General features: G+C 37.7%; 1 protein-coding gene across 1 annotated transcript; it reads left to right on the top strand.

Moving 5' to 3' along the window:
* Positions 1–1,803: 1,803 nt before the first annotated feature.
* Positions 1,804–26,269, top strand: col1a1b (collagen, type I, alpha 1b). The gene is made up of 51 exons (XM_082152606.1): positions 1,804–2,012; positions 3,276–3,464; positions 3,975–4,018; positions 4,223–4,249; positions 4,735–4,830; positions 5,381–5,446; positions 5,731–5,775; positions 5,943–5,996; positions 6,130–6,183; positions 6,285–6,338; positions 6,550–6,603; positions 7,160–7,213; positions 7,360–7,404; positions 7,498–7,551; positions 8,013–8,057; positions 8,376–8,429; positions 9,171–9,269; positions 9,821–9,865; positions 9,971–10,069; positions 10,507–10,560; positions 10,641–10,748; positions 10,842–10,895; positions 11,913–12,011; positions 12,099–12,152; positions 12,282–12,380; positions 13,244–13,297; positions 13,481–13,534; positions 13,620–13,673; positions 13,781–13,834; positions 14,060–14,104; positions 14,836–14,934; positions 15,012–15,119; positions 16,269–16,376; positions 16,552–16,605; positions 17,131–17,184; positions 17,279–17,386; positions 17,483–17,536; positions 18,272–18,325; positions 18,695–18,856; positions 19,699–19,806; positions 20,094–20,201; positions 20,324–20,377; positions 21,090–21,197; positions 21,589–21,642; positions 21,726–21,833; positions 21,922–21,975; positions 22,531–22,638; positions 22,779–23,055; positions 23,168–23,358; positions 24,067–24,309; positions 24,936–26,269. The coding sequence occupies exons 1-51, from the start codon at positions 1,931–1,933 to the stop codon at positions 25,080–25,082; spliced, it is 4,350 nt and encodes a 1,449-aa protein (XP_082008732.1). The 5' UTR covers positions 1,804–1,930; the 3' UTR covers positions 25,083–26,269.
* Positions 26,270–26,697: the final 428 nt, after the last annotated feature.

The raw sequence follows: 26,697 nt of genomic DNA, 5'->3' as shown, positions 1-26,697 counted from the left end.
CTTTTGGGACCAAATATGTACCTTTGAGGTACTAATATGCACTCTTTTTGAACGGGTACAGCCCCAGTGACAGCTTTTATACTTTTTTTTCTGAGAATGTACCTACCAACAATTTAACAAAATGAATACATAGAAATACTTGGAAACTTGATACGATTTTGGAAGCTGCAAAAAGAAAAGATTTATCGTTGCGTTCAATAACATGCCTATTTCTGTTTTGGACTGGTGGTCACACACAAAAAAGGTTTTTTTGAAAAGCAGTTTTTAATTTCAGCTTTGATAAGGCACTAGGGTTTCAGATTTCTGCCCAGCCGTATAAAACCAGCATCAACATATGGTTTTCCTGTGACCGGATCCATACTCCGCTATATCCAGCCACACAATAAAAGATGACAGAAGTCTTTGCAAACGTGTGAGCCAGTCTAACATCCTGGGGATTTGAAGACGATTCTCAAGCTTTTGCATGTAATGTTGTTTTGCCCAAGCATTCTGTAAGAAATCTATTAAACTGGTTTCAACTCAATCCACATTATAGTCCGCCTTTCATTAGCAACATCTTTACATTTATATGCATGCAGTAGTAAAATAATATGAACTATCACAAGGCCGCCACCATCTCTCAGCATTCCTATTGCATTACATCATGAACAGACAATGCATTTTAGATGTAAAGATGTGAGAAAAGGAGGTCAGACAGGGCCATGGCTCTTGAAGTTGCAACGTGTCCACAGAGCAATGAGTGGTTTGATATTATGCCAGAAGTTCTTCTCTCTCTCTTTCTCTGTTTGTCTCTGTATTCTCTCTGCTTAACATGTTGCACATGTAAAAGCTAACGACTCGCAGCTTCACTCATATGTTCAGACATGCAATGGACATTTGCACAAATATTCATGTTATGTTGTTGTTCTGTCTATGGCTATGTCTTATTTCACATCTCAACTGTGGCGCTAGCTGCGGGGTTTGTGAATCTGGTATCATCGCAAAGAGGATAAAAGTCTTATTTTAATATCAGTGATGCATTTGAATGCATCTGAATTCTATTCTTCTTCCTTTTTTTATATATATATGTTCATATATTCTTTATTCAATTTTAGCTCATGAACTTAAAAACAGAAATATTAATTTGGTCCAATATGGCCATGTTATAAGAGAGAGTTCATTGTGGTCCGAAACAAGTTGACTTTTATTGTGTGACATTTTTCAAAGCAAAGTTGAAAATTCAACTTTTGTGTTCTACAGAACATGACATGTTTGGACTGACATGAGGGCGAGTAAACGATGACAGAATTCACATTTCTTAACATTTAGAGAAAGAGTAAACCCTACTTTCTAATCCTTCATTCAGTCCCAATCCTCCACAACATCATAAATGTTCCTCAAACCCTTGTCTCGTTCAAATTCAGCATGAAATCTCAGCATGAAAGCAGTAATTCAATTCACCATCATATAAAGAATCTACAGAATATGATCATCATTTGGCAACTAAACATGAAATGATCACATCCAATAAGAGGGTCCAACTTGTCCAAGTCGAATTGAAAATGCAGAATCTAGACATCCCGAGATTCAGAGGAAGACAGTTTGATCCCTTTATCTTTTTTCAGCATGATATATCCAGAATCCCTGACACACTTCTCCATGTTTCAAAATGTCCACGTTGTAATGAGGACTCGGAACATGTTTTAAGGCGGCCCTTAGTCTTGGCTGAAGGAGGGACTCGCTTTGACTTGAACATGTAGCAGATATCTTGCTCACTCAGCACCTCCCCAAAACTTTGGCATATAAAAGCCAGGGTCAAACATTTGTTTGCAGTAGGGAGTTTCTGCTAGGGTCTGGATTGGAGTTACACAGACCGGACCCTACGTGTATGATTGAGGACAAAACAGGATTCCCCCTTGCCTCAAAGAGTCTACATGTCTAATATTTAGACATGTTCAGCTTTGTGGATATCCGGTTAGGGCTGCTGCTCGCCGCAGCGGTCCTTGTGGTGAGAGGACAAGAAGAGGAAGATAGTGAGTATATATGATTTTTACTCCTGCTTTTGCAAAGATGCTTGACAGAAGAGATTGGAGAACTCAAGAGGGGGAATTTTCAGCTTGTTGCAAGTGACCTGCAATCTAAAACTTCTTGGGAATGTCTCGAGGAGGGGGAAAAACTACCTTTTTTATTCTCATCAACATTTTTATCCTCTAGAAATTGTAATTTTTCCCATCTTGGCAATGCACGCGGAATTGTGTTCCTTCCTCGAGCGCTTGTTTGCTGCGCGCGTGCAGTTACATGTTCCGTCACTATGTGATGTCCTCGAGCGAAGGATGCTCTGAAGGAAAAACGCGACACGGATGAGAGAAGGGAGAGAACGAGTCGAGAGAGTGCATTTAATGTCATATATCCTCTCGTTCTTACGCCTGTTTGCGTTCTGTCGTGCTTGTTTATCGTTTTATAACGGGATATTACCGAATATCTCTGGATTACAATGTCTCTTGATAGACTAGGTGCACCCGTCACTCGTGAAATTGACGTTTTTAGCCTACACAGCAGCTAAAGTGTTACGATAGAAATACAATTCAGCGTTTTAGAATGACAAAGAAGAGTTTTATTTGATAGAGGAAAAACTCTGGTGTTCACTTCATCGTTTGGGAATGAGCGGGGCGTGACGGTGGTTTACTAGGCTTTGGCGCCACCAAGCGGTGGATTTTAATACGGCACAGGTCTGAAACACGACGAGGGGGGTGCAGGCCTATCCATCATTGTGCACCACGCCCCATTAGGCCATTTTACCTGAATTTCCTTCCTTTCTTTTAAAATAATAATAATGACCATAATAAATATGGCGTCACACTAGCTCTGTATACGTATGAATATCATGACTGTTTAGTTTGGAGACTCTGCATATGCAAGAGTGAGACTCTGTCTTGTGCCTTCAGATTATAAATGTCATATTTGTTCTCTTGTCTTGAAAGTAACGCAAAAGTGTATATTTTTTCTTTTATTTACACCAGAAAACATTTAAATTGAAGCTTTAGTTTTTGTAAATGGGTCTACTTTTTTTTGTAATGGGTCACTTTGATTTAGAGGGAAGACAATATTTAGTTTAGCTACGTATATGGCAGCTAGGATTTTGGTGCTCTTGATCTTTTTCTTAAATAAAATGTCGAAATGGTTATGGCCCCCCTGGACCTGTCGGCCCTTCAAATGATTCCCACCGCTGTTTGCTGAATTGCGAATGTGATTGTCAATTCTGCACTGTGCTGATTCATAGCTGTTGTCCTTTACAGTCTCGTACGGTAGCTGTACATTGGAAGGACAGAACTACAACGACAAGGATGTATGGAAACCTGAGCCCTGCCAAATCTGCGTCTGCGACAGCGGGACCATCATGTGCGACGAGGTGATCTGCGAGGATACATCAGACTGTGCCAATCCAGAGATTCCCGATGGAGAATGCTGCCCCATCTGCCCCGACGGTACACTCACCTCCACCTTCGCCCCATCACACGCACCTCGCGGTCACACTAGCTCTGTCGCCCTCAAGTGTGCAAACACTTAACCACATGCTCTGGGAAATATCTTTCATTGGCCTGTCATCATGTCGGAGACCTGTGGAGCGCAAACACATCACTGGATTCTCTCTCACCACTGATGATTTTACATGGCCTGAGGGATTAAGGATGTTTTTGCTTGTAGTTTTTATTGCCTTTTGGCTAATTATACTTTTTTTGTACTTTTGTGAACAGTACATAGGCTAATGCATATTGTTCCTGTGCATTCAAATATGCAACGTTTAATGACGTTTGTAACTATTTGAATGTACATTAACTACTGATCTCTTGAGCATCAAAGGAAGTAATAATGTTTGGTAATCTTATTAATGAAAGATTGAGATTCTGGATCAGTCCTCTGAGCTTATCTATATATTTACTTGAGCTGATTTAAGGTGGCACAGTTCTGAAATATTTGTATATTTTATTCCATAGAAGAAGAAACTGCAGGTCCTGAGCCTCCAAATCCAATTCCCGAGGTTAGTGGGAATTTATTTGGATTTTTCATCATGCACCTCATTTATAAAAAAAGAATATATATATTTTATATATATATACAATTATTTTAATTTTCCATACCATGTATACATGTAAATTAAGCACATAAAAGACCCCTTTATGTTATATTTACAGCATACACCAATATAAAGTGTCATAACATTTCAAATTTTTTCATTTTTTAGGGTCCTCCCGGTCCAAATGGAGACCCAGTGAGTAGAGTATTTGTTTTTGAACACTAAATCATTATCATTAAAAGAATGCATTTATATTTATATTGTTTGAACGATCTGGGTTGTACTAGTACAACAACAAAAAAGACCAATTACACATTTGTTTGCAAGAGTACAAAGTCTCTATGAGACAAAAAGTTTGTTTTGTCCACGTTACAAGACTAAGCATGTGAAAATCTGTTGCAAATGCAAAGAATTGGGGAATTTTAGGCTTTTAACCTGCTGACCTCTACTTGTCTCGCTGACCTTTGACCTCCATAACATGAAAGATTAGGCATTTGTTTAATAAACATGGTGTTACTCATTCCAATTTTAGTTTTTATATGATATTTTACATGCATAATGTACCGTTTTTCTTAAGAAATATATAGGCAGGGAAAAGGATTAAATGGATGATCACTTGTATCGTGTCACAGCAGCACTGAACTAAGAGTTGTCTAAATCTGTGCTCTCTTGTTTCTCAGGGTCCTCCAGGGCCTCCTGGCAGAGATGGGACTCCCGGAGAGAACGGACTCCCTGGACCTCCTGGTCCTCCTGGAACCGCTGGCCTCGGCGGCGGAGTAAGCAACTCAATTTTTTGCATTGTAAAACTGTGACTCTGCTTTGGTTGCGTCAGCATCGCTATGATTAAGTTTGAGAGAATGTTTTCGTATTGGCCCGTATTCAAAAACATAAATCTTGTAGTGATCTTGCGTTCTGTTGCCTGATAGATTATTTCCTTTAGCATTCAAAATAAATAATACATTTTTAAAAGTGCATGAAGCTTCTGTGATTAGGTAGTTCAGTACCAACTATGTGAACAGCTCCCATCATTCTCACCATTATGGACTCTGGGTCGACAGGAATAAAAGCTCACGATGCACTCTATAAAAGCAAAATACGGTTTGACATAGCTGAGGTATTTGTGACATGTCATATAGGTGATTTTTATAGCATTTACACAGTGTAGTAGCTAATATTCTGAGATTAAAAGGAAAACTATCCTTTAGTAGTACAGTAGTAAATGATGAAATGATACTCACCGGAGCACAAACCTTAAACTAGCATATTGAAACCAGCAAAGCTCTGCCCAGCGAACCCTCACTCATTCATTTTCTTTGTTCCCTACAGTCTTTCCTTTCCCAGATGGCTTACGGCAGTGAGAAATCCAGCGGCCCTGCTGTTCCCGGACCTCCAGTACGTCAGCTTCTCTTTTCCCACTCTTCCTCCTTTCCTTCAGGATCTCACACAGAATAGACAGAAATGCATCACTCATCACTTTTACACAGTGATTCACAGTCGTATGAATATTCAGCACTTTAGTGTGCATCTCTTTATCATAATTAACTTTTATCATGCATATACCTGCATTTGCACTGCCTTCTAAACTACAAAAACGTACATGATATTGAATATAAGTAGTGTTTAATCTACATTAGTTTTCATTATCTCTATTTAAAATGTTGTTTTCTCTCTTATAGGGCCCCATGGGTGCTCGTGGCCCCCCTGGATCTTCAGGTTCACCTGTAAGTCTATTTCTAGTGTTATACTACACAATGTTGTTGTTTTCTTAGAACAAATAAATCTGCTAGTCTGGTTTTCATTTTTTTTTTTTTTTCTAACATTGAAGTCCTGAGTATTGTCCAGTATCTCCCGTCTGATATATAACTGTATTTGTGTGTATTTTACACAGGGCCCTCAGGGATTCACTGGCCCCCCGGGTGAGCCTGGAGAGCCTGGTTCTCCTGTGAGTATCTTTCACTTGCTTCTGAATTTTAGTGTCAGTTTTACCGAGAAAATCGAGCTCTTCACATTTTACAAAACATGCACATTTTACCAGCGGCTTGTGAACATTATTCTTCTGCTGTTGTTGCCTGCAGGGTCCAATGGGTTCTCGCGGTCCTTCCGGTCCTCCTGGAAAGAACGGAGAGGATGTGAGTTTTCTTTTTCCTCACTGCATCCACTCCAATCGCCTCTGAAATAATCCAGCACAGGCCTTTAAGTCTCTTCTCATGTCTCTTCTGCTCTTCCTCAGGGTGAAGCTGGCAAAGCAGGACGTCCTGGTGAGCGTGGACCTTCCGGGCCTCAGGTGCTCACACACGCTTTCCTCATTTATACACACAAATTACTGCCATATTGCAGACATGGTCAACTTATGAAGCGTTACACTAGAGTATAAGAATGCTCACTGGAATGAAAACATTTTAAATGCTCGTTATTTTTGATTAGTCAAATAATCAAGCGTGGTGGAAAGAGATTCACACTTTCGTCATGATTATATTCTCTTGCTTGTTTCACAGGGTGCTCGTGGATTCCCAGGAACCCCTGGACTCCCTGGCATCAAGGGACACAGAGTGAGTATGACCCTACCTTTTTTACTGTAGTTTTAAATTGTTTAATTATTTATTCATGTTTAAGGTAACACTTTAGTTTAGGGTCCAATTCTCACTATTAACTAGTTGTTTATTAGCGTGCATATTTCTAGGATATTGGCTGATTATTAGTACTTATAAAGCACATATTAATGCCTTATTCTGCATGACCATATTCTACACCCAATAATTTGACCCTATACTAAAGTGTTACCATATATATATAGATATATAGATATAAAGAGATATATAGAAATAAATAGATTAATGCACACATTTTATTACATTTGATTAATTAGTATATACATTTTTTTATTTTCTATTTTATTACATACTACATATTTGTGTCTGTTTATCCATTAATACTGGCCACCATATGTGTTTTTCACTTTTGTGTTTTGCATTATTAATGTACATTTACATTTAATCATTAGCAGACGCTTTTATCCAAAGCGACTTACAATTGAGGAGAGCAATAGAAGCAGTTAAACTACCAATAGTTAAATAACAATGAAATGTTTTCTGTCGCCTCTTACAGGGTTTCTCTGGTCTAGATGGAGCTAAGGGAGACGCCGGCATTGCTGGACCCAAGGTTAGATTTTCCTTCAATTGTATGCTCTTGTATGTTCTTGTGTACATGCAGATATCAGATTCGGCCTGTGAACACGCATGCTAATTTGACTTTACAGATGTGTTGATATAGTGTGGATTCTCTGTTGATTGTGTCTCTGATTACAGGGAGAGACTGGTTCTTCTGGTGAGAATGGTGTTCCTGGAGCCATGGTGTGTGATTATAGATGGCATTTAAAGTCCATGAATAGTTCTTTGAAATGATGCCATTCTTCTCACATTTCCTCTTCCATCTGCTTGTTTCAGGGTGCTCGTGGTTTGCCCGGTGAGAGAGGTCGCCCTGGTCCCCCTGGCCCTTCTGTAAGTGTCACATCCATGCATTATTGTCTCTGTGGAGTAGAGAATAAAAACCATCATTTTTTACTGTACAGATTACATATTCACCTCTACTGAGTTTGTACACAGTATGAGACTCATTTTATAATATCTAATATACTGTTCAGCTTATACAATGCAGTTCAACTCAATGCAAATTAACTCTTAACTCTGATTCACCATGAGCAACCATTTATAAATGTAAAAATAAGAATACACCACAAGTCTAAGATAATGAAAACTAATTGAAATACATCTGCCACTCGTTCTGGAGAGCTCTTGAGGCATGACGTTTAAATGCTCTCTTTTGGACAGAGTTGTTGATCTTTTTGGCTTTTTCAAAGGCAGAATCTTCAGGCAAGGTTCAAGGCCATCATTCAGTGTCATTATCGGTTCATAAAGATGAACGATTGTAATCTCTTTGTTTGTTTCTTTGTTTTCTGCAGGGTGCTCGCGGTAATGATGGCAACACTGGCGCTGCCGGACCTCCCGTAAGTCTCTTAAGAGCAATATTGTGGTAATACAGCAGTTATTTACTAGAAGAATCTATTGATAATTCAAGTATCACAATCCACAATATTTATTGATACTAAATACAATTTAATGTTCAAAGGACTCATTTTAAGATGTGAAAATGAAGCAGTTGATTTGGAGGAATGATTCAAGTAATACTGATGATGTCAATAATAGTTTAGTTATTAGTACTACAACATATTGTTACACCTACTACAGTGATCAAAGTCGAATTAATCATTTTGATGTATTATAGTGTGTTTAATTCACTGATTATTATTGTTCTGCTACATTAGGGACCCACCGGCCCTGCTGGTGCTCCTGGCTTCCCTGGAGGTGCTGGTGCTAAGGTATGGTACACACGACAAATGATGGACCCACTTCATTATTGAACATTTCAATTAATCGTTTGATACAGTGCACTTATTGTGTTTTTACATTGTACTTATATTTAAAAATACCTGCATGTAATTACATCTGTAATTCATTTCTGTAGTTACATCTATAATTACACTGTTGACCGTCCATTACACCTTAAACCTACACATACCACTTCACCTGTCACCCATATGCCACCTCAAAAGCAGCAAAATAGTTTTTTTATACAATTTTTAAAATGAAAATAATGATAGTGTCCTTGTTACATATGTTACATGCACTTACTGTAGTAGTAACACCAAGTTGTGCATAACTGCATGCAGCTAACCCTAAACCAAACCCAATTCATAACCCTAACCCTATAGTAAGTACATGTACCTTATACTAAGTACAAGTACATTTGCAACACAACATGAACTGAATAAGTACATTGTACATAACAATTAATTTAAGTAATGTTTTTATGGTCATGGATTGGTACAGATGCCAACAGTTGTCATGTTCATTAAAGCAAAGCAAAAATTATTAAACAAGCTATAAGTACTTCCTAAAAATAATTGATTGTTTCTTGACCCTGTTGTTGCATGTACAATATACCAATACAATATTCTTTGGATAAATTTGTCTAAATGAATAAATGGAAATACCCGAGTCACCCTCCTATAAATAAACTAACAATTCACTGTTTTCTTCTTCTTCTTTGGCTTCTGTAGGGAGAAACTGGCGCTGCTGGAGGTCGTGGTTCAGAGGGACCCCAGGGAGCCCGTGGTGAGCCTGGTAACCCCGGACCCGCTGGTGCCGCCGGTCCTGCTGTGAGTATTTGCATCACAAAACACCACTGTGTATTTGCTAGAAAGATTTAAAATAAACTACATTTCAAATGGAAATTTGCTTGCATAGTAGCAACAGAATAAAGGTACGTTTAAATTACAGTTGTAAAGTTGTAGATTCAAATGTAAACTATATTATCTGCTAAATAAGACATGAAGATACAACATTTATTACTAAAATAATTTTCTGTAAAACAATGTGTCTTTTAAATACAAATAAATTTGACTAGAGAGATTGTACGAAGCCCCTAAAGGGAAATGGTAATGGAAAAAATATGAAATGGGAGGAATTTTATATATGTCAATGCTTTGTTCTCCCATCTCATATTTTTTTCATCACCATGTCCCTTTAGGGACATATTTAACAAAATTTGTATAAAATGTACGACAAATGCAAAAATGGATAGCCCACCTAAAGCTGAAATTATCTACAAAACAAAGTGTGATTGGAGTATAATTTAAATGAATTTAAATAAGTTAATTTAATGATGTGGAGAATAAGATGAACATGACTTCACTTGTTTTCTGCACAGGGAACTCCTGGTAGTGATGGTGCTCCTGGTGGCAAAGGATCTCCTGTAAGTATTTATATGTAATATATAATATCCGACACCAATCTGTCTTTATCTTTTATTCATGCTGTTGCCCTCTTTACAATGATGATTTGCAATGATGTTTTGTAGGGTGCTGCTGGTATTGCTGGCGCTCCTGGTTTCCCAGGATCCCGTGGACCAGGTGGACCCCCGGGCCCTTCTGGTGCTCCTGGCCCCAAGGGAAACAATGTATGTACACTGCATTTTATTAAGAATGCATGGAAAGTATAGTAATGTTTCAGTGCTTTCAGGATTGCAGATATGCTATCTTTAGTTCTGAAACTGAGACTACAGGAGGCGTGACTTACGGCTGGATGCAGCACAGTCTTTTTGCACAGATATTCACTCAGATATGCAGTCTGATCAGTAGATGCTATTATCCGAAAATCAAAGCCAGTCAGCAGATTATTGGCAGTCAAAATTGACACAGCAGTGTATGATGGGTACAGGCTCCATCTTTAAGCTGTGATTTCATCCAGTCAGTGCAGATCAAGAATATTTGATGTTTTAAGTTAACATCTTAACCTCTTAACCTCTTTCCTGACTTATAAATGTACATTAAGTTGCTTTGGATACAGAAGAGTGGGCTGAGATCGGATATCTTACGTCTTACGCTCTAATTCCAGGGTGATCCAGGTCTCCAAGGCTCTAAGGGAGATGCCGGTCCTAAGGGAGAACCTGTAAGTAGCTTTGAAGCATTGATATTTTCCTAATATTTTCAGAAATCTGTAATAGTAATAGTTGCTATTCTCTGTTTTAGGGCCCAGTCGGACCCCAAGGTCTCGCCGGACCTTCTGGTGAGGAAGGAAAGAGAGGAGCTCGTGGTGAGCCCGGTGGTGCAGGACCTGTCGGACCCCCTGGAGCCCGTGTAGGTTAACCTTACCAAAACTGTGACAGTTCGATTCCAGCATGCTTTTTATGCTTGTTTGTTTCTCACCTTTTGTCTTTTGTCTTTCGAAAGGGTGCCCCTGGCAACCGTGGTCTGCCTGGTAGTGATGGAGCACCTGGACCCGGGGTAAGATTACTGAGCTCGCAAATCAAGGCCGTGAATCTTGCTAAACTGTATCTCTGAACACTTTAGTAAATGTTTAATCTGGTAAACTTAAAATGTGCTTTACACTACCAGTCAAATCTGGAATCATTAAGGCTGCATTTATTTGATAAAAAAAAAAAAAGTAAAATGTTTAAAAGGACTGGTTTCTATTTGAATATATTTTGAAATGTAATTTATTCCTGTGATCAAAGCTGCATTTTCAGCATCATCACTCCAGTCTTCAGTGTCACATGATCCTTCAGAAATCATTCTAATATGATGATTTGATGCTCAAGAAACATTTATGATTATTATCAGTGTTGAAAACAGTTCATATTTTTGTGGAAACCGTGGGGTAAGATAAAAAAAAAAGAGATATTAATAATTTTATTCAACACGGACACATTAAATAGATCAAAAGTGACAGTAAAGACATTTATAATGTTACAAATGATTTCAATTTCAAATAAATGCGACTTTTTTAAACTTTCTATTCATCAAAGAATCCTAAAAAGGGTTTCCACAAAAATATTAATGCCATCACAGGAATAAATTACATCTTAAAATATATTAAAATAGAAAACATATTCTAATAATATTTCACAATGTTATTGTTTTTACTGTATTTTTGATCAAATAAATGCAGCCTAGGTCAACAGAAGAGACTTCTCTCAAAAACAATAATATATCTTAATGATTCCAAACTTTTGACAGTAGTGCACGTGGCAACAAACTGATTTTAAGTTAGAAATATTTAATAGGACTGAAATTACATAGAGTATATGTCAAGTTTACATAGTTCTGTTCAGTGTAGTTTAACCCATATATCAACATTCAAATCTAAAACTGAAAGGTTTAATGTATTAATTAACAGCACAGCACTCAATCTAGGCCTGACTGCTCACTGTAATGCTGTTTAATGCATCGAGAAGGAGCTGTCCATGGTCCTGTAGAAGATTGCTGTTGCTAAAATACTAAAAATGGCCTTTTAAATCACAGGGTTCCCCTGGTGAGCGTGGAGCTAATGGACCAATGGGAGCTCAAGGAGCCTCTGGAGAGTCTGGTCGCCCAGGAGAGCCAGGAATGCCTGGATCTAAGGTTAGAAATAGGCTCTTTAATGTTATGTAAAACCATATTAGTACTATAAATAGTCTGTATTTTCACCTAACCTGATGCTTGTTGTAGGGTATGACTGGTGCCCCTGGAAGCCCTGGGCCTGAGGGCAAAGCTGGACCTTCTGTAAGCTAATATATATATATATACATTATAATTCCCTGCTTGTTTTTGTTTGTATGCAATATAAGACTCATATGAGACTCTAAATCTTGTATTTAAAGTAATGTTTGCGTGAACCTCTTTTACCCGTAGGGCAATCCTGGACAAGATGGCCGACCCGGACCTGCAGGACCTGCTGGATCTCGTGGTGCACCTGGTGTGATGGGATTCCCTGGTCCCAAAGGAACTGATGTAAGTTACTGCTAAAAAAGCTATGAATTACATATTTAAATAGCTTTATCTTGATCAAAACCAAACCTTCTCTAAACAACACATTAACCCTGTAGAGCCTACTGTATCATGTCATCTGTATCAAGGCCTTTAAATGATCAACATGATCAAAACTTTGTTGAAAAACCTGTTGCACACAATCTACTACATGCCTTCTGTCGTCTGATTGACTTTTTAAATATTTGAAGATGTACATTTACTGGACTGAAGCAAGTTACTTATCCATACATCATTTTTAGAAAAATTAAGTTCAAATGGGAGTATCAAATATGATCCATCAGGCTTTTGACGCATCATCCTTGTATTGTATTGAATTCTATGTTTTAAAACTACAGAGCTTTGATCATAAAACTAAGCATTTAAATAACATATTATTGGAAGATATAGAGTTATGACTGATATTTATATGCATTTTAAATAAGTAGTCTGTAAGTAGTAATTGATTTACAAGCGATCAGAATTTCATCTTACTTTTTAGCCATATAAATATCAGCATCTGAACCAAACTTCATAATTGTGCTCAGTTTGGGCCTGAGGTGTTTTTTCCCCAAGTATGAGCTTCATATTCTCACTATATCATACTATATGATCCATAAAAGCCTTATGTATAAATATAATTCTCAACAAAAACACTTATGCAAACTTTGTTTATATAGTATACATTGTCTAAAGCTTCAATAGACTGTTCCTTTTCGGAATATTATTTGATATGTCAGGTTTGCATGGTTTATTTCTTACTCTCTTGTGAAATAAAAAGAATATAAAAATATCAGATTTACAAACTGCTTAATGACATTTTTAATACATTGATTTATTTCTCTTAGGGTGAGGCTGGTAAGGCTGGTGAGAGAGGTGTTGCCGGACCCCCTGGTGCTTTGGTACGTACTGAATCACACAGATTTGTAGTATTTTCTGAGCTTTATGCAGCCTTAAGCATTGCTTTAAACACTTATCCAAGTCTGGTGAACTCCTAGAAAAGAGGGTAATCTCCAGACTGTTGCTTGAATCATGTCTGAGCAGGTGCATTATGATGCAGTGTTTGTTTCTGTGTGTTTTTATAGGGCGCTCCTGGCAAAGATGGTGATATTGGTGCTCCTGGTTCTCCTGGACCTGCTGTATGTGTGCTTAAACCTCTTAAATTTGATATGTGAACTGTTTCTGTTTCTGCTCTAACTTTCTCACTGCTCTGTGATCTCATAGGGTCCATCCGGAGAGAAGGGAGAACAGGGATCTGCTGGTCCTCCCGGGTTCCAGGTACGCTTGAACACCCTTTTTATACTTACTTTGAGTGTAATTTAGATGAAAATACGTTTACTGGAATTGGTTTAGTCGTTTGATGTTCAATGTTTATTCTCTTACAGGGTCTGCCGGGTACACAGGGTGCCACTGGTGAGACTGGCAAACCTGGCGATCAGGTGCGGGTGCTCACTTGGACATAATTGTGTTAGCTCAAGGAGTTATGTATTTTATGTTGTGCTTTTTTTATTTAAATTTAGGTTACAGTAATCAAACAAATTGTAAACACAAGATGATATGTTGCCCTTACTTCTTTATTTATCCTATGGAATCACAAATATGTTGGTTATAAAGGAGTGCAGTATTTTTGTTCAGTGTTATTTATTATGTTCACTGTTCAACAGGGCGCTCCTGGTGAAGGTGGTCCTTCTGGTCCTTCTGGTCCAAGAGTGAGTATCTCTTTCTAAATCAATTCACCTATTAAACTATAAGAACAATCTGACTTCTATTTCTACCTTATTTTCACTATTACTATTACTACTGTTATGCTTACACTGCAAAAAAATTATCACTCTCTTAGTATCAGCATTGTTTTTCAGTAAAATTTTCGTAACATCCTTAAAACAAAATAAATTCACTTGAGAAGCAGAAAAAGTATTCTTGGAATATATCTTGAATCTTTAGAAGATAGATATATCGCTTTATATATACAGGTGAAACTCAAAAAATTATAATATTGTGCAAAACATTTAGATGATTATGGCTTACAGCTTATGAAAACCCCAAATTCAAAATCTCAGAAAATTTGTATATTACATGAAATCAATTTTTAAAAAAGGATTTTAAATACAGAAATGTCGGCCCTCTGAAAAGTATAATCATGCATATGTATATAGTTATATACACTAAATATAATAGTTTCACCTTTTAATTTGAATTACTAAAATACACAAACTTTTGCACGGTATTCAGATTTCACCTATATATATATATATATAAGCATCAGTAAATGTATTTTTTTGTGTATTAAAAAAATTATACACCTCAATAAATGTATTTTTTAATTAAACAATATGGTGGCTTTTCCTCTTCCCGCCTTCCTCACTGCTCTAGTATACCATTTCTGTTAGTCAGCTGGGATGAAATAGAGCAGAATGATATTTCTAAATGTGTCACGCAGGGTGACCGAGGTTTCCCCGGTGAGCGTGGCGCCCCTGGACCTGCCGGCTCTACCGGTCCCCGTGGAGCCCCTGGTTCTCCCGGTAACGATGGTGCTAAGGTAAGACTCCCAGTTCGATAGAATTATGACTCAGAATAGTGATATTTGAGAAATAATCGAATTCTCTCTGTGTTTAGGGAGAGCCTGGTGCTGCTGGAGCCCCTGGTGGTGTTGGTCCCGCAGGAATGCAGGGAATGCCAGGAGAGCGCGGTGCTGGAGGCATGCCTGGAGCCAGAGGAGACAGAGTAAGATTCACAACAGTCCAGATTTATACTCACATTTTGACTCTGAATACTTTTATAGTCTGCCAACAAATATTTTCGCATAACAACCTTGTTTTTCAAGCAAACATATTTTTCCTTGTGAAAAAGAAGTACAATTTAGCATTCTTTTAAAAAGTCTACTTATTACAGAAGAATATATGGTAACACTTTATTTTACAGTGTCTATGTTACATGTAGTTACTATAGTAGTTACTATAAATTGTGCTTAATTACCCTAAACCTAACCTTAACCCTATAGTAAATGCATGTAGTTCATTATTATTACTCAGTGCTTCTCTGTAACACGGACACCTTCAAATAAAGTGTAACCGAATATACTTAAGTGTGAACTGAATGTAATGTTCAGTTTGCATGTTATGTGCAATTAAATAAATGTATTATAGTTTAAATTTATGTTAAATGCGGTTAGTTGAACAGCTTTTTTGACCCACTTTAGTACAGTAGGACTTAAATATATCTTTATATGCAATTTCATTATTACTTCTTTTGTCTTTGAAATATGGTTAAAGTGTCCTGCTGAATGGACCAATGCATTTATGATCAACTCAAATATCCTTTAATGTAATTTCTATTGAAACTTGTTTGTCATGTATTTAGATGTATGCAATTGCACATTTTCAATGAAGTTGCGATTTAGAACATTTAAAATATATTAACTTTAAGTGTAATCTCAAATAACACACTACAGTTAAAATTATAATCAAGTACTTTTACATGTGCTTTAGTCAACACACCAAAATAAGTGTGCTTCTTTAAAGCATGACAAAATATTATTAAAACATAATGATTTAAAATGTACTTTAAAGTAAAACTTTTACAATGCACTTTTTTTTAAAGTGTTCTTAAGTGTGTTAAGAAGCATAGACAAGAAAGTGTACTCTTTTTAAGTGGCCTTATATGTCATTAATATTATATTATATGCATTTAAATTATGCTTTTAAGATTTAAAGTGCACTACAAGTGCATGTTAAATACAATTAAGCATGCTTATTTTTCACAAGGGTAGTGACTTGTTACCAAATGGAAATTATACTGCCAGCAACTGTACAGTGTAGTGGTGATGATGTCACGTCCTGCTGTGTGTTCTCAACAGTTGTCCTTCCTCTTTAGGGTGATGGCGGTCCCAAGGGCCCTGATGGGGCTCCTGGCAAGGATGGCCTGCGCGGTATGACCGGCCCTATTGGATCCTCTGGACCCAGTGGTGCTCCTGGTGAGAAGGTAAAGAGATATGAATCATTTATTAGATAATTAGCATTAAAAGATTTACATTCCTATCGTAAAGCTCCAAATAATTTTTCTAATTGCGTGTTTTGAAATAAAAAAAGTGTTTTTGCCTTAGATCTGATCAATTTGCAGCACTGTATATGATTCTCCTCTCGTGGTTGTGTTTTAGGGAGAGGCTGGTGCTATTGGACCTCCAGGACTGACTGGCCCTCGTGGAGGCCCTGTAAGTTATTAGGATGCTCCCGAAAACCTCATGAAACATGGACATAAACACACACAAAAAATGCTAAATTGCACACACAATTTATGATCAGCATTGCTCTGTAACTGCATTTATTTATAACCCTAAAAACCCTACACATGCCTCTAAATCATCAACATGTTCAAAACTTATTACATTTTTATATATTATATAAATGTCGGTGTGTGTGTTTGTGTATATGTACATATACACACATATATGTGTGTGTGCATATATATACAGTATATACACATATACATATATATATAACATATATACATTTAATAATATATATACACACACAAATTATGTAAACAAACTTTTTTTAAATTGTTAGATGCGATTAATTGCGATTAATCGATTTGACAGCACTAGTTTAAATCGATTTTTCAGACTATTAATTGATATGTCAGGCTTTATCTGATTGCATTGCATTGCATTTAAATTTACAGAATGTGAGTGATTTATTGCAAGTCATTGAATCATTTCTGTGTCGTATCTTCACAGGGTGAGCGCGGTGAGGTCGGTGCCCCTGGACCTGCTGGTTTTGCTGGACCTCCTGTAAGTATAACACTCTCATCCTACATTTGTCAATCAGTTCTTACCATGTGATATTTAAAAACACTGAGCTTAAGTGTCTCTGTTCTGAATGCAGGGTGGCAACGGACAACCTGGTGCTAAGGGAGCGTCTGGTGACACCGGACCCAAGGGAGATGCTGGAGCTCCTGGACCTGGTGGACCCGTCGGAGCCGCCGGCCCACAGGTATTTCATTTACCTATTACATATTACATTTCTGTTGTGCTTAAATAGATGTACATCCTATATAATATCCTTATCATCGGTTGTTGTGTTTAACAGGGACCCGCTGGTGCTACTGGAGCTAAGGGTGCTCGTGGTGGTGCTGGACCTCCTGTAAGATTCAATGCTATCCGTCATTTATTACCAAATTAGATATTAGAAATTAGTCACAATTCAAAGCCTTGACTCTATACTTTTAAAACAACTTTTTAATTTTTTTTATCAGTGTTAATTTAGTATTATTGAGATCCTATTATAGTTCCAGTATATATTATTTATTTAAATTTTATGTATTTTCAGTTTTGGTAATTTTGTTGTGTTTTGTCATTTTTATTTATTTATTTATTGTTTTTTTCCCCCTTTATTTAGTTTTAGTTATTTTATTACATCAGGTTAATCTGTTGCTTTGGCGACTAGCTCAAAATAAAATACATTTAAAATAACTTTCAACAAAATGAGTTAGCAAACCTTATGGGGCATCCACACACCACAACAACAACAGTAAACATTTATTTATTTCAAATTCAATTTTTTATGGTTTTAGTTTTAGTCTAATATTTTGGACTTTTAGAGGCTATTTATTCAGAGACCTCAAGACATTTTAGCAATTAAGCATATTTGGACAACAAATGCATAACTTCCATTGCATAAAATATTAAACTTATCTGATTTAAAGTCAGTTCTATTCAAGTTCATTTTTAAATTGGTTTGATATTTTGTTTAAATACACATACAGTCATACTAAATGTAGCAATACTTGTTTTAGTGGCCGGTGTATACTTTGCTCTGATATGATATTGCATAGCATGTTTCTGTTGCACAGTTTCCGAGTGTCTTTGTTTTTAATAGGGTGCTACTGGTTTCCCTGGTGCTGCTGGTAGAGTTGGACCTCCAGGTCCTTCTGTAAGTATTGTCTATTCCAAACAATGTCTAAACCAGGGTTTCCCAATCTGGGGTTTCCTTTGAAAAAATATTAAATGATTTATTTGTGTGTCAAGTGACCATTAAGTGACACATGTGAATGTGTTGTTAAATTATTCAAATATTAACTTCAAAGTATACTCAAGGTAAATATTTTAGGCCAAAATGGGTTCGGCTGACAAAATTGTTTGGGAATACCTGGTCTAAACAAATACTTAACATATATTGACTTCATATATTCAGTGTTTACAAGCTTCTCTTTAGCTCTGTGTGGCTTTTGCTCTTTAGCTCTCTTTTGGCTTTTCATGAGTCTGACCTCAAATCATTTAATTTCATGTCATATTTTCTCAGGGTGCTGCTGGACCCCCTGGCCCAGGTGGTCCTTCGGGTAAAGAAGGACAAAGAGGTGCCCGAGGTGAGAGAGGACCTGCTGGTCGCCCTGGAGAGGCCGGTGCCGGTGGACCCCCAGGACCCTCTGGTGAGAGGGGTAGCGTTGGTCCCGATGGTCCCGCTGTAAGTAATCATAGTTTCAACCATAAGCCGCTTTTCCACAATCAGGCCAAACCGTTCTCACTGCTCAACCGCTCAATTCCATGCCGATCCGGCCCAGTTGGTACGGATATGGTTTCATTTTTGTATGGTTAGTTAACCGTGCTGAGAACAGGCCGATTAATTGTTTGTGATCACGCCGTACCGAACCAAGCTCAAGTGGAAAATAACTGGAACCATTCGGACGGTGTAACGGTGAAAAAGCAGCTATAGTTTTATCACTTATGTAAGTCTGTGATGCTAAGTTGAAAGTAACCTTCAGTTTGCTCTGCTGTCAAGTCACATGTATAGCGCTTTATACAATACAGTCTGTTTGCTTCACAGTAAAAAAAAAAAAAAGCAGGAAAGTTAATCAAAGTTCGGAAATGAATACAATTTCAGCTCTAAATCAGCTCTGAACAGAGAATAGTATCACTGAACCACTCAATTTGGTTCAATGTTGATTCAATTCAGTTCAATAACAGTGTCTTAGTTTTTGCAAAGCGAATCAGTTTAGAAACCAATTCAATTTCAGCTGTAAAGCAGCTCTAATTATGATCATCAAAAGCTCAAGTCAGCTATACGCAGCGCTAAAGTGTTGTTATCAAGCTAAAGTCAGTTCAATGTTGATTCAGTTCAATTCAAATCAGTGTTGATGTTGCAGAGTCCATCAATTATGAAACTAATTCAAATCAGCTATAAAGCAGCTGTACGGTAGACAATATTGTCATTATCCAGTTCAATTTAATTCTTATCCTGTAGTGTTGGTGTGGTCAAATCGATGATATTACTGAATATTAAGAGTCTTTTAAACCCATTGTCTTTAGGGTCCTGCTGGTTCTCCTGGACCACCTGGTGTTATTGGATCCCGTGGTATTGTTGGTCTTCCTGGACAGAGAGGAGAGAGAGGTTTCTCCGGTCTTGCTGGACCATCTGTAAGTGCTTAAATAACAGATTTTATTTAAGATTGATAAAGTCAATGTAAAATCTAAATGGCCCGTTTGCTTTAATGTGCATTCCTCGTCATATTGCGCTTGAGTCATTGGTGCGTTAATAAAAAAAACATGTTTGTCTGCCTAATCTAATTGTTCATCCAAGGCCAAACTTTTCTCCTCATTCTCATGTGAAAATATTCTGTTACTGTTTTAAACTGGGTTGCAAATGCAGTTTTAATGCAGTAAACTTTTGCCATCCTTCATAATATCCATCCCTATCACCTCAGGGAGAGCCAGGCAAGCAGGGACCCTCTGGGCCTCTCGGTGAGCGTGGACCTCCTGGACCGATGGGCCCTCCTGGACTGGGTGGAGCTCCTGGTGAGGCTGGACGTGAGGTGAGCAAACTTTAGAGATTTCAAGACTTATGTTAAACCGAATTTGTCCGGTCAGACAACAAAAGGGCCACATTCTGTACAGCGTGATGGGGTTATTTTCATTATGTCACTCCTCTCTGCAGGGCAATTCTGGACATGATGGCGCTCCTGGCCGTGATGGTCCACCTGGACCAAAGGTAAGTGCAATCACACACATTGCGTCTTATCCAATCAACGCATTCTTTAAAAATGTTTAGCTATATGACATGAAATATATACATTTTTTATTCTTTTTATAATTACTATGCATGCAGCTTTTATGACCTTATTTTGAATTCAGAGAGGTTATTAATTGGAAGATTTGTATTTTGTACTTTAAAAAGATTATTTGTCTCATCGCAAGACCATTTATATTAGCTAGTGAAGAAAAGCGACCCACTTCATATTAAGTGTTTTTAACTACTATGTACTAACATTTAAATTATCCGATACAGTGCACTTACTGTGTACATACATGTAGTTATGATGTACTTATATTTAAAAATACCTGAATGTAATTAATACATCTTAACTACTCCTTAACCTACCTTTAAACCTAACCATATCCATATCCCAACCCCAATAGCAGCAAACAGTACAACATGAACTCAATAAGTACATTTCTTTAGATGCATAGCATTAGACACCTAATACAATATTATATATATATACATTATATACAAACACATAAATATATATAAAACTGGTTAATGGTTATAGGGTAATATACAGTCATTATCACTACTGTCATGCTATCTGGGTTTGTTTAGTATCCCTTATGAAATAAATGAATGCATAAAAGTTGTTCATAAATTACATAATATGTAATTGGTGCTTCCAGTTTAAAAACCACTTTTCTGCTTGCCGTAGGGAGACCGCGGTGAGTCTGGCAACGCTGGTTCTCCTGGCGCCCCCGGTGCTCCCGGAGCTCCTGGTCCCATGGGTCCATCCGGAAAGAATGGTGATCGTGGAGAGGCTGTACGTTTTTATATCCCAGAATTGTTTCTGAAAAATTGACCAGAATTATTTTATTTTTTTCAAATGAATAAATACACGTAATGCATCCATACCAAAATTACAGGTTTTATTATTATTTTGAATGATTTTATTTTATTTCATTCTCATTTTAAATTTAGTTACAGTTTTAATACTTTTGGTTAATTTGAGTTATTTTAGTACTTAATCTGAATGGAAATTAGATATTTTATTATAGGTCAAGTAATGAAAATGTTTTTATGGTTTCAGTTTTAGCTAACGATTATAACGCTGCACTGTAACACTAAAATCTTTTTATTACATATTGATATATTATCCTGAATTATCTCATGATTGTGGATGTTCAACATTGTTTTCTTTCTCTTCCTTCCAGGGTCCTGCTGGTTCTGCTGGTCCGTCCGGTCCTGCTGGTGCTCGTGGTTCCCTGGTACGAATTTCTCATTTGTATCAGTTATTCATCTTGTAGTTATTCATCTTGTAGTCTGATCATTGTCATCTCTCTTCATGCAGGGTCCAGCTGGTCCACGTGGAGACAAGGGTGAGGCTGGCGAGGCTGGAGATAGAGGCATGAAGGGACACCGTGGCTTCTCTGGAATGGCTGGAGTTCCTGGACCTCCTGTAAGTGAGCATAATGTCACAGTTACACGCTGAATCTGAACCGCTGAATCCACTCGAAGTGAAACTGACCCTTTCTGAACGTTTTTAGGGATCTCCTGGTGACCAAGGACCTGCCGGACCCTCTGGCCCTGCTGGACCTCGTGTAAGTAGCACATCACATATCATGGGTTTTATATGACCTCACTTAAATAATAGTCAAACAATTTATTTTTATAATGCTTTATACAATAGAAAATTCATCAATTATGAAATTACTTGAATTTCCAAGCTCTACAGAAGACATTATTATCAGTTATTATCCAGTTCAGTTCAGTTCCAGTTTTGTTCTCATCTCATAGTGCATTACATATTTCTAAATATTAAAGACAAAAGTGACATTGACGGTAGTTACAATCTCATATGACTTACCTTCTTATGTTGAAGACTAAATTAGATGTTTGGCAGAATCAGGGTTGCCATATCCCAAACCAAACGGTTTAAAAGTAGCCCGATTCTGCGGGAAAACCGCAAACTTGGCAACCCTGGGCAGAATGTCCTTGCTGCTCTTTTATATACAACAATAGCAGTTGACAGGCTGAATCTGTGTGATAGTTTGGTGTGTTTTGCTCTGAAAACATTGCTCTGAAATGAGAAATCACAGGACAAGCTTCTGCAGGCAAACATTGTAATATTCCGAACGGTTTCATCTACTCAATAGGGATCTTCTGGTTCCAATGGATCTCCTGGTAAGGATGGCATGAATGGTATTCCTGGACCCGTTGGACCCCCTGGACCCCGTGGTCGCACTGGAGAAATGGGACCCGCTGTAAGTCTGAAATCAACACAATTTTACTGCTAAATTGTCTTTTTCAAGCTTTTTTGTGGTCTCTGTTTTAGCGTGGACTTCAACAGATCTAAATAACATCCAATTGGATGTACTCATGTGATATTTTCTCTCTTAACTAGGGTTCTCCTGGTACTCCTGGACCTCCTGGTCCTCCTGGACCTGCTGGCATCGGTGAGCCCTTCCTTCCCATGCCACAGGGCGAGAAGGGTCCAGATCCACTGCGTGGAGGCTACAGAGCTGATGATGCTGGCGTTCGTGACCGCGATGCTGAGGTGGACACCACCCTGAAATCTCTGAGCCAGAAGATTGAGAACATCCGTAGCCCTGAAGGAACCCAGGCCAACCCTGCCCGCATGTGCCGTGACCTGAGGATGTGCCATCCTGAATGGAAGAGCGGTAAGCATGAACTCGCTTTAAGGCTTTAAGGCAGTACGTCAAATTCAGATGTATTGACATTATCGTGCATTTCGAAGCTCTGAAATTCACTTAAATCTGTTTTTCCTGCAAGGATCTTACTGGGTGGACCCCAACCAGGGCTCTCCTCTGGACGCCATAAAGGTCTTCTGCAACATGGAGACTGGCGAGACCTGCGTCAGCCCATCTCAAACCACCATCCCCATGAAGAACTGGTACACTAGCAAGAACATCAGAGAGAAGAAGCATGTTTGGTTCGGAGAGTCCATGCCTAATGGCTTCCAGGTACGTCAAGGCCTTATACTAGGATATACAGAGATACATAGACTGTGAAAAGACCAGAAACAAAAAAAATATTTACCTGATCATTTATAAAATACATTACGTTGTTTAAAATATATTTTATATTTCAAATACGAAACAGTGAATGAAAAAAAATTCATTTTTTCATAATCGAAAATTTTGATTACTTACAAATTTAATTAATGGTCTTGAAATACTGCAGAATTGAAAGTATTTCTTTCATTTTATAAAATATATTACATTTGACATTAAAAATACATTTTAAAAGATGTTTATGTGCGCATATATACATAACAGATTATTATTTTGTTTCGGATCAAAGGTCTGAAACCTGTTCCAGCAAACCATAAATACAACAAAATAAACAAATAAATAGTTTTAGGATATTTAATGGAAAGTTTTGTTACAATTAGTTACAAATTTGATAATTTGCTCAAATAGTGCAGAATTTGAAATACTTTGTTTTATTACTTCAAATTAAAGAAATATTTCAGATTCTGCACTATTTCTAAGACATGAATCAAATAATCACATTTTTGACAATTTTGTACAAAAGCTAAGATTTTCTAGCTTCCACTCAAGCTCAAGATGCTCTCTAGAACCAAACAGAAGCATATTCATTAGTGGTCTCAAAATACATCATGATCTTCACTGATTAATTCAGGACGTAATGTGGTGTCCTCTATGTAGTTCCAGTATGGCAGCGATGGCTCTGATCCAGAGGATGTTAACATCCAGCTGACCTTCATGCGCCTGATGTCCAATGAGGCTTCTCAGAACATCTCCTACCACTGCAAGAACAGCATCGCCTACATGGACGAGGCCACGGGTAACCTGAAGAAGGCTCTGCTCCTGCAGGGCTCCAACGACATCGAGATCAGAGCCGAGGGCAACAGCCGCTTTACATACAGAGTCAGCGAGGATGGCTGCACGGTGAGCACACCACCATCTCTGCCGTTGCTTTTTCTTTTGCCCCCATATTTGTGTTTCTTTGCTTCCTCATAATGTTACTCAAACAGAGCACTGCAGAGATCACGTGTTTCTGTAGTCCAGCCTATAAATTTGCATCACCCTGGTTCCCTCGACAAAAAGCCAATAGGATTATTGCAGAAAATAAGCTGTGTGACCAAAACACGTTTTGCTCATCATGATAAACTTAATTTTATGAATTTTGATGCCTAAACACAATGTAGGCTATAAATGAACTGATTTCGACAACTCTCAGTCTTTTTCTCTGAAAGTTTGAGTTGGAATAGTTTGCAAGCGTGTGCGATTATAAACACAATGAGGCTGTGAAAGCACCTTGTGAGTAGATGAGTTTACGTGTTCGGCTGCTGATGTTTAATGTCTGCTTGTAAGACAAGTAAAAGAATTGTGCTTGTGAAAAGAAAAGAGCTCGTGTTCACCACAGACCTTATTTCAGGCATTTAACCAAAAACCCACTGACTTCAGGATGATGAAACTGAAAGTGCTAAACTACACAAATACGTCATCCCTGCAGCATTCTATTAATCTTATCATAATTAATTTGTCCTTTTTTGTTTGTTTGTTTTCCACAGTCACACACTGGCACATGGGGCAAGACAGTCATTGACTATAAGACAACGAAAACATCTCGTCTGCCAATCATTGATATCGCTCCTATGGACATTGGTGCTCCCGATCAGGAATTCGGTGTAGAAGTTGGCCCAGTCTGCTTCTTGTAAAAAGAAAAATCTGGACATGACTTTGCTGTTTTTTTTCTAGCAGTCATCTTCAAATCTTTTCCTGTTCATTAAAAAAAAACTCTAATTCGGCTGCAATCGGTCCATGTGCTTAAACCTGAATCCTTGAAGACGGTGCTTGTTGTGATTCCCATCTTGAGAAACATTCTTAAAAACAAAATCGAGGACCGCTACATTAGCCTGTATCACCATCATGGACACTTCATGAGAATCCTTTGCGTCAGCTGACAACAAGAAAATAATATATACTTGTAAAACGCCCCGCCCCCTGGAGTCCACAGGAAAACTACCACCTGGTGACTTTTTTTGACCACTGCAAAAGGACAATGAAAAACAAGCAAATGCTAATGTACCATTCTCTGGTGTTGAATAAATATGACAAACGACAGCCAAGTGTCTTGTTCCTTCTAACTGAAAGTAAAGCATCACACAGGGAACAGATTTAGGTCAATGGTATGACGTCATCTTGATTTAACGGCTACCTCAGGACAAAAAAGTGCATGGAGATTTGGGGGGAAACGAGGGCAGTTTTTATTATTCAACCGAAGTGAACGATTAGTAACAGGAATGAAAAGGTGCTATTTCCTCTCCAGGTCCTATCTGTGGTGTGTTTGTATTTGAGAGAAAACAATCTTATTTTTATACTGTCACTTACACTTGCAGGGCCTTTTTGGTGCTAAATGTCAACAGAATGTCTTGATGTCAATGTGATGCAATTGCTCTTATCAAAGTGTCAGCGGATGAGAAGAATAAAACAGCAGGATAGGTCGGTTACTGTAGATTTGCACTTAATCTGATATGGGTTAAGTGGATGGACTGATTGCCAGTTCGTCTCATTTCCATTTCCCCTTCCTGAAGTTTCTAGAGAAGTCTTATTTTTGTCTGTACGTGCCGCTCCCCCCGTTTCCGGATTTTATTTCTACTTTCAAAATGCAATGCACATCTTTTTTTCTATTTTATTTTTGTTTTAGTTTGTTTGATTTGTTTTCAGTGAAAGGTTTCTTTATAAAAACTTAAATGAGGCGGCAAAAAGAAAAGTGCACGGAAGAAATAAACCCTCCAATGGTTCCAACAAAGGATCTGTACTTATTTTGTACATGTATAGTATTTCAAGATGTTTTTAATTATTTTGGATGTTGAAATAAAGCATGTTTATGTGGTCAACTGGATGCTGGATATGTTATCTTCTTGCCATGGCCTCGGTGCCTTTCTCTAAGCATGAATTAAACAAACTACGATGCTTTCACTCAACTACCTTAATTTCTACTTTATTTCCAGGGGTTGTGCTTGGGTTGCATGTTGATAATGGGTAGGGAACTGTCATATTTCTGAAAAAAATCTAATGTTTTCCTGTTCATAGTTAAAAGTAAAAATGACCCAATTAATTTGCAATCAAAATATTATTGCATTTGTACACCTCTCTTTTTAAACAAAAGTACAGTAGTTCTTCAATGTACATTTTAATTCAAGAGTGAGGCCCTTCCCACTCTTTTCCATTACAGTCTGGCAAACAAATGTTGGGTACTATTGGCCCTTGTCAAACCAAAAATTCACTTTTCCACTCCTGCTCACCTACATCATAACTGAAACACAAGGT

The sequence above is a fragment of the Leuciscus leuciscus genome (genome assembly GCF_965113295.1).
Source record: "Leuciscus leuciscus genome assembly, chromosome: 21".
Lineage (NCBI taxonomy): Eukaryota > Metazoa > Chordata > Actinopteri > Cypriniformes > Leuciscidae > Leuciscus > Leuciscus leuciscus.
Note: the sequence above shows the minus strand (reverse complement) of the source record. Positions and strands in the feature narration are given on the sequence as shown.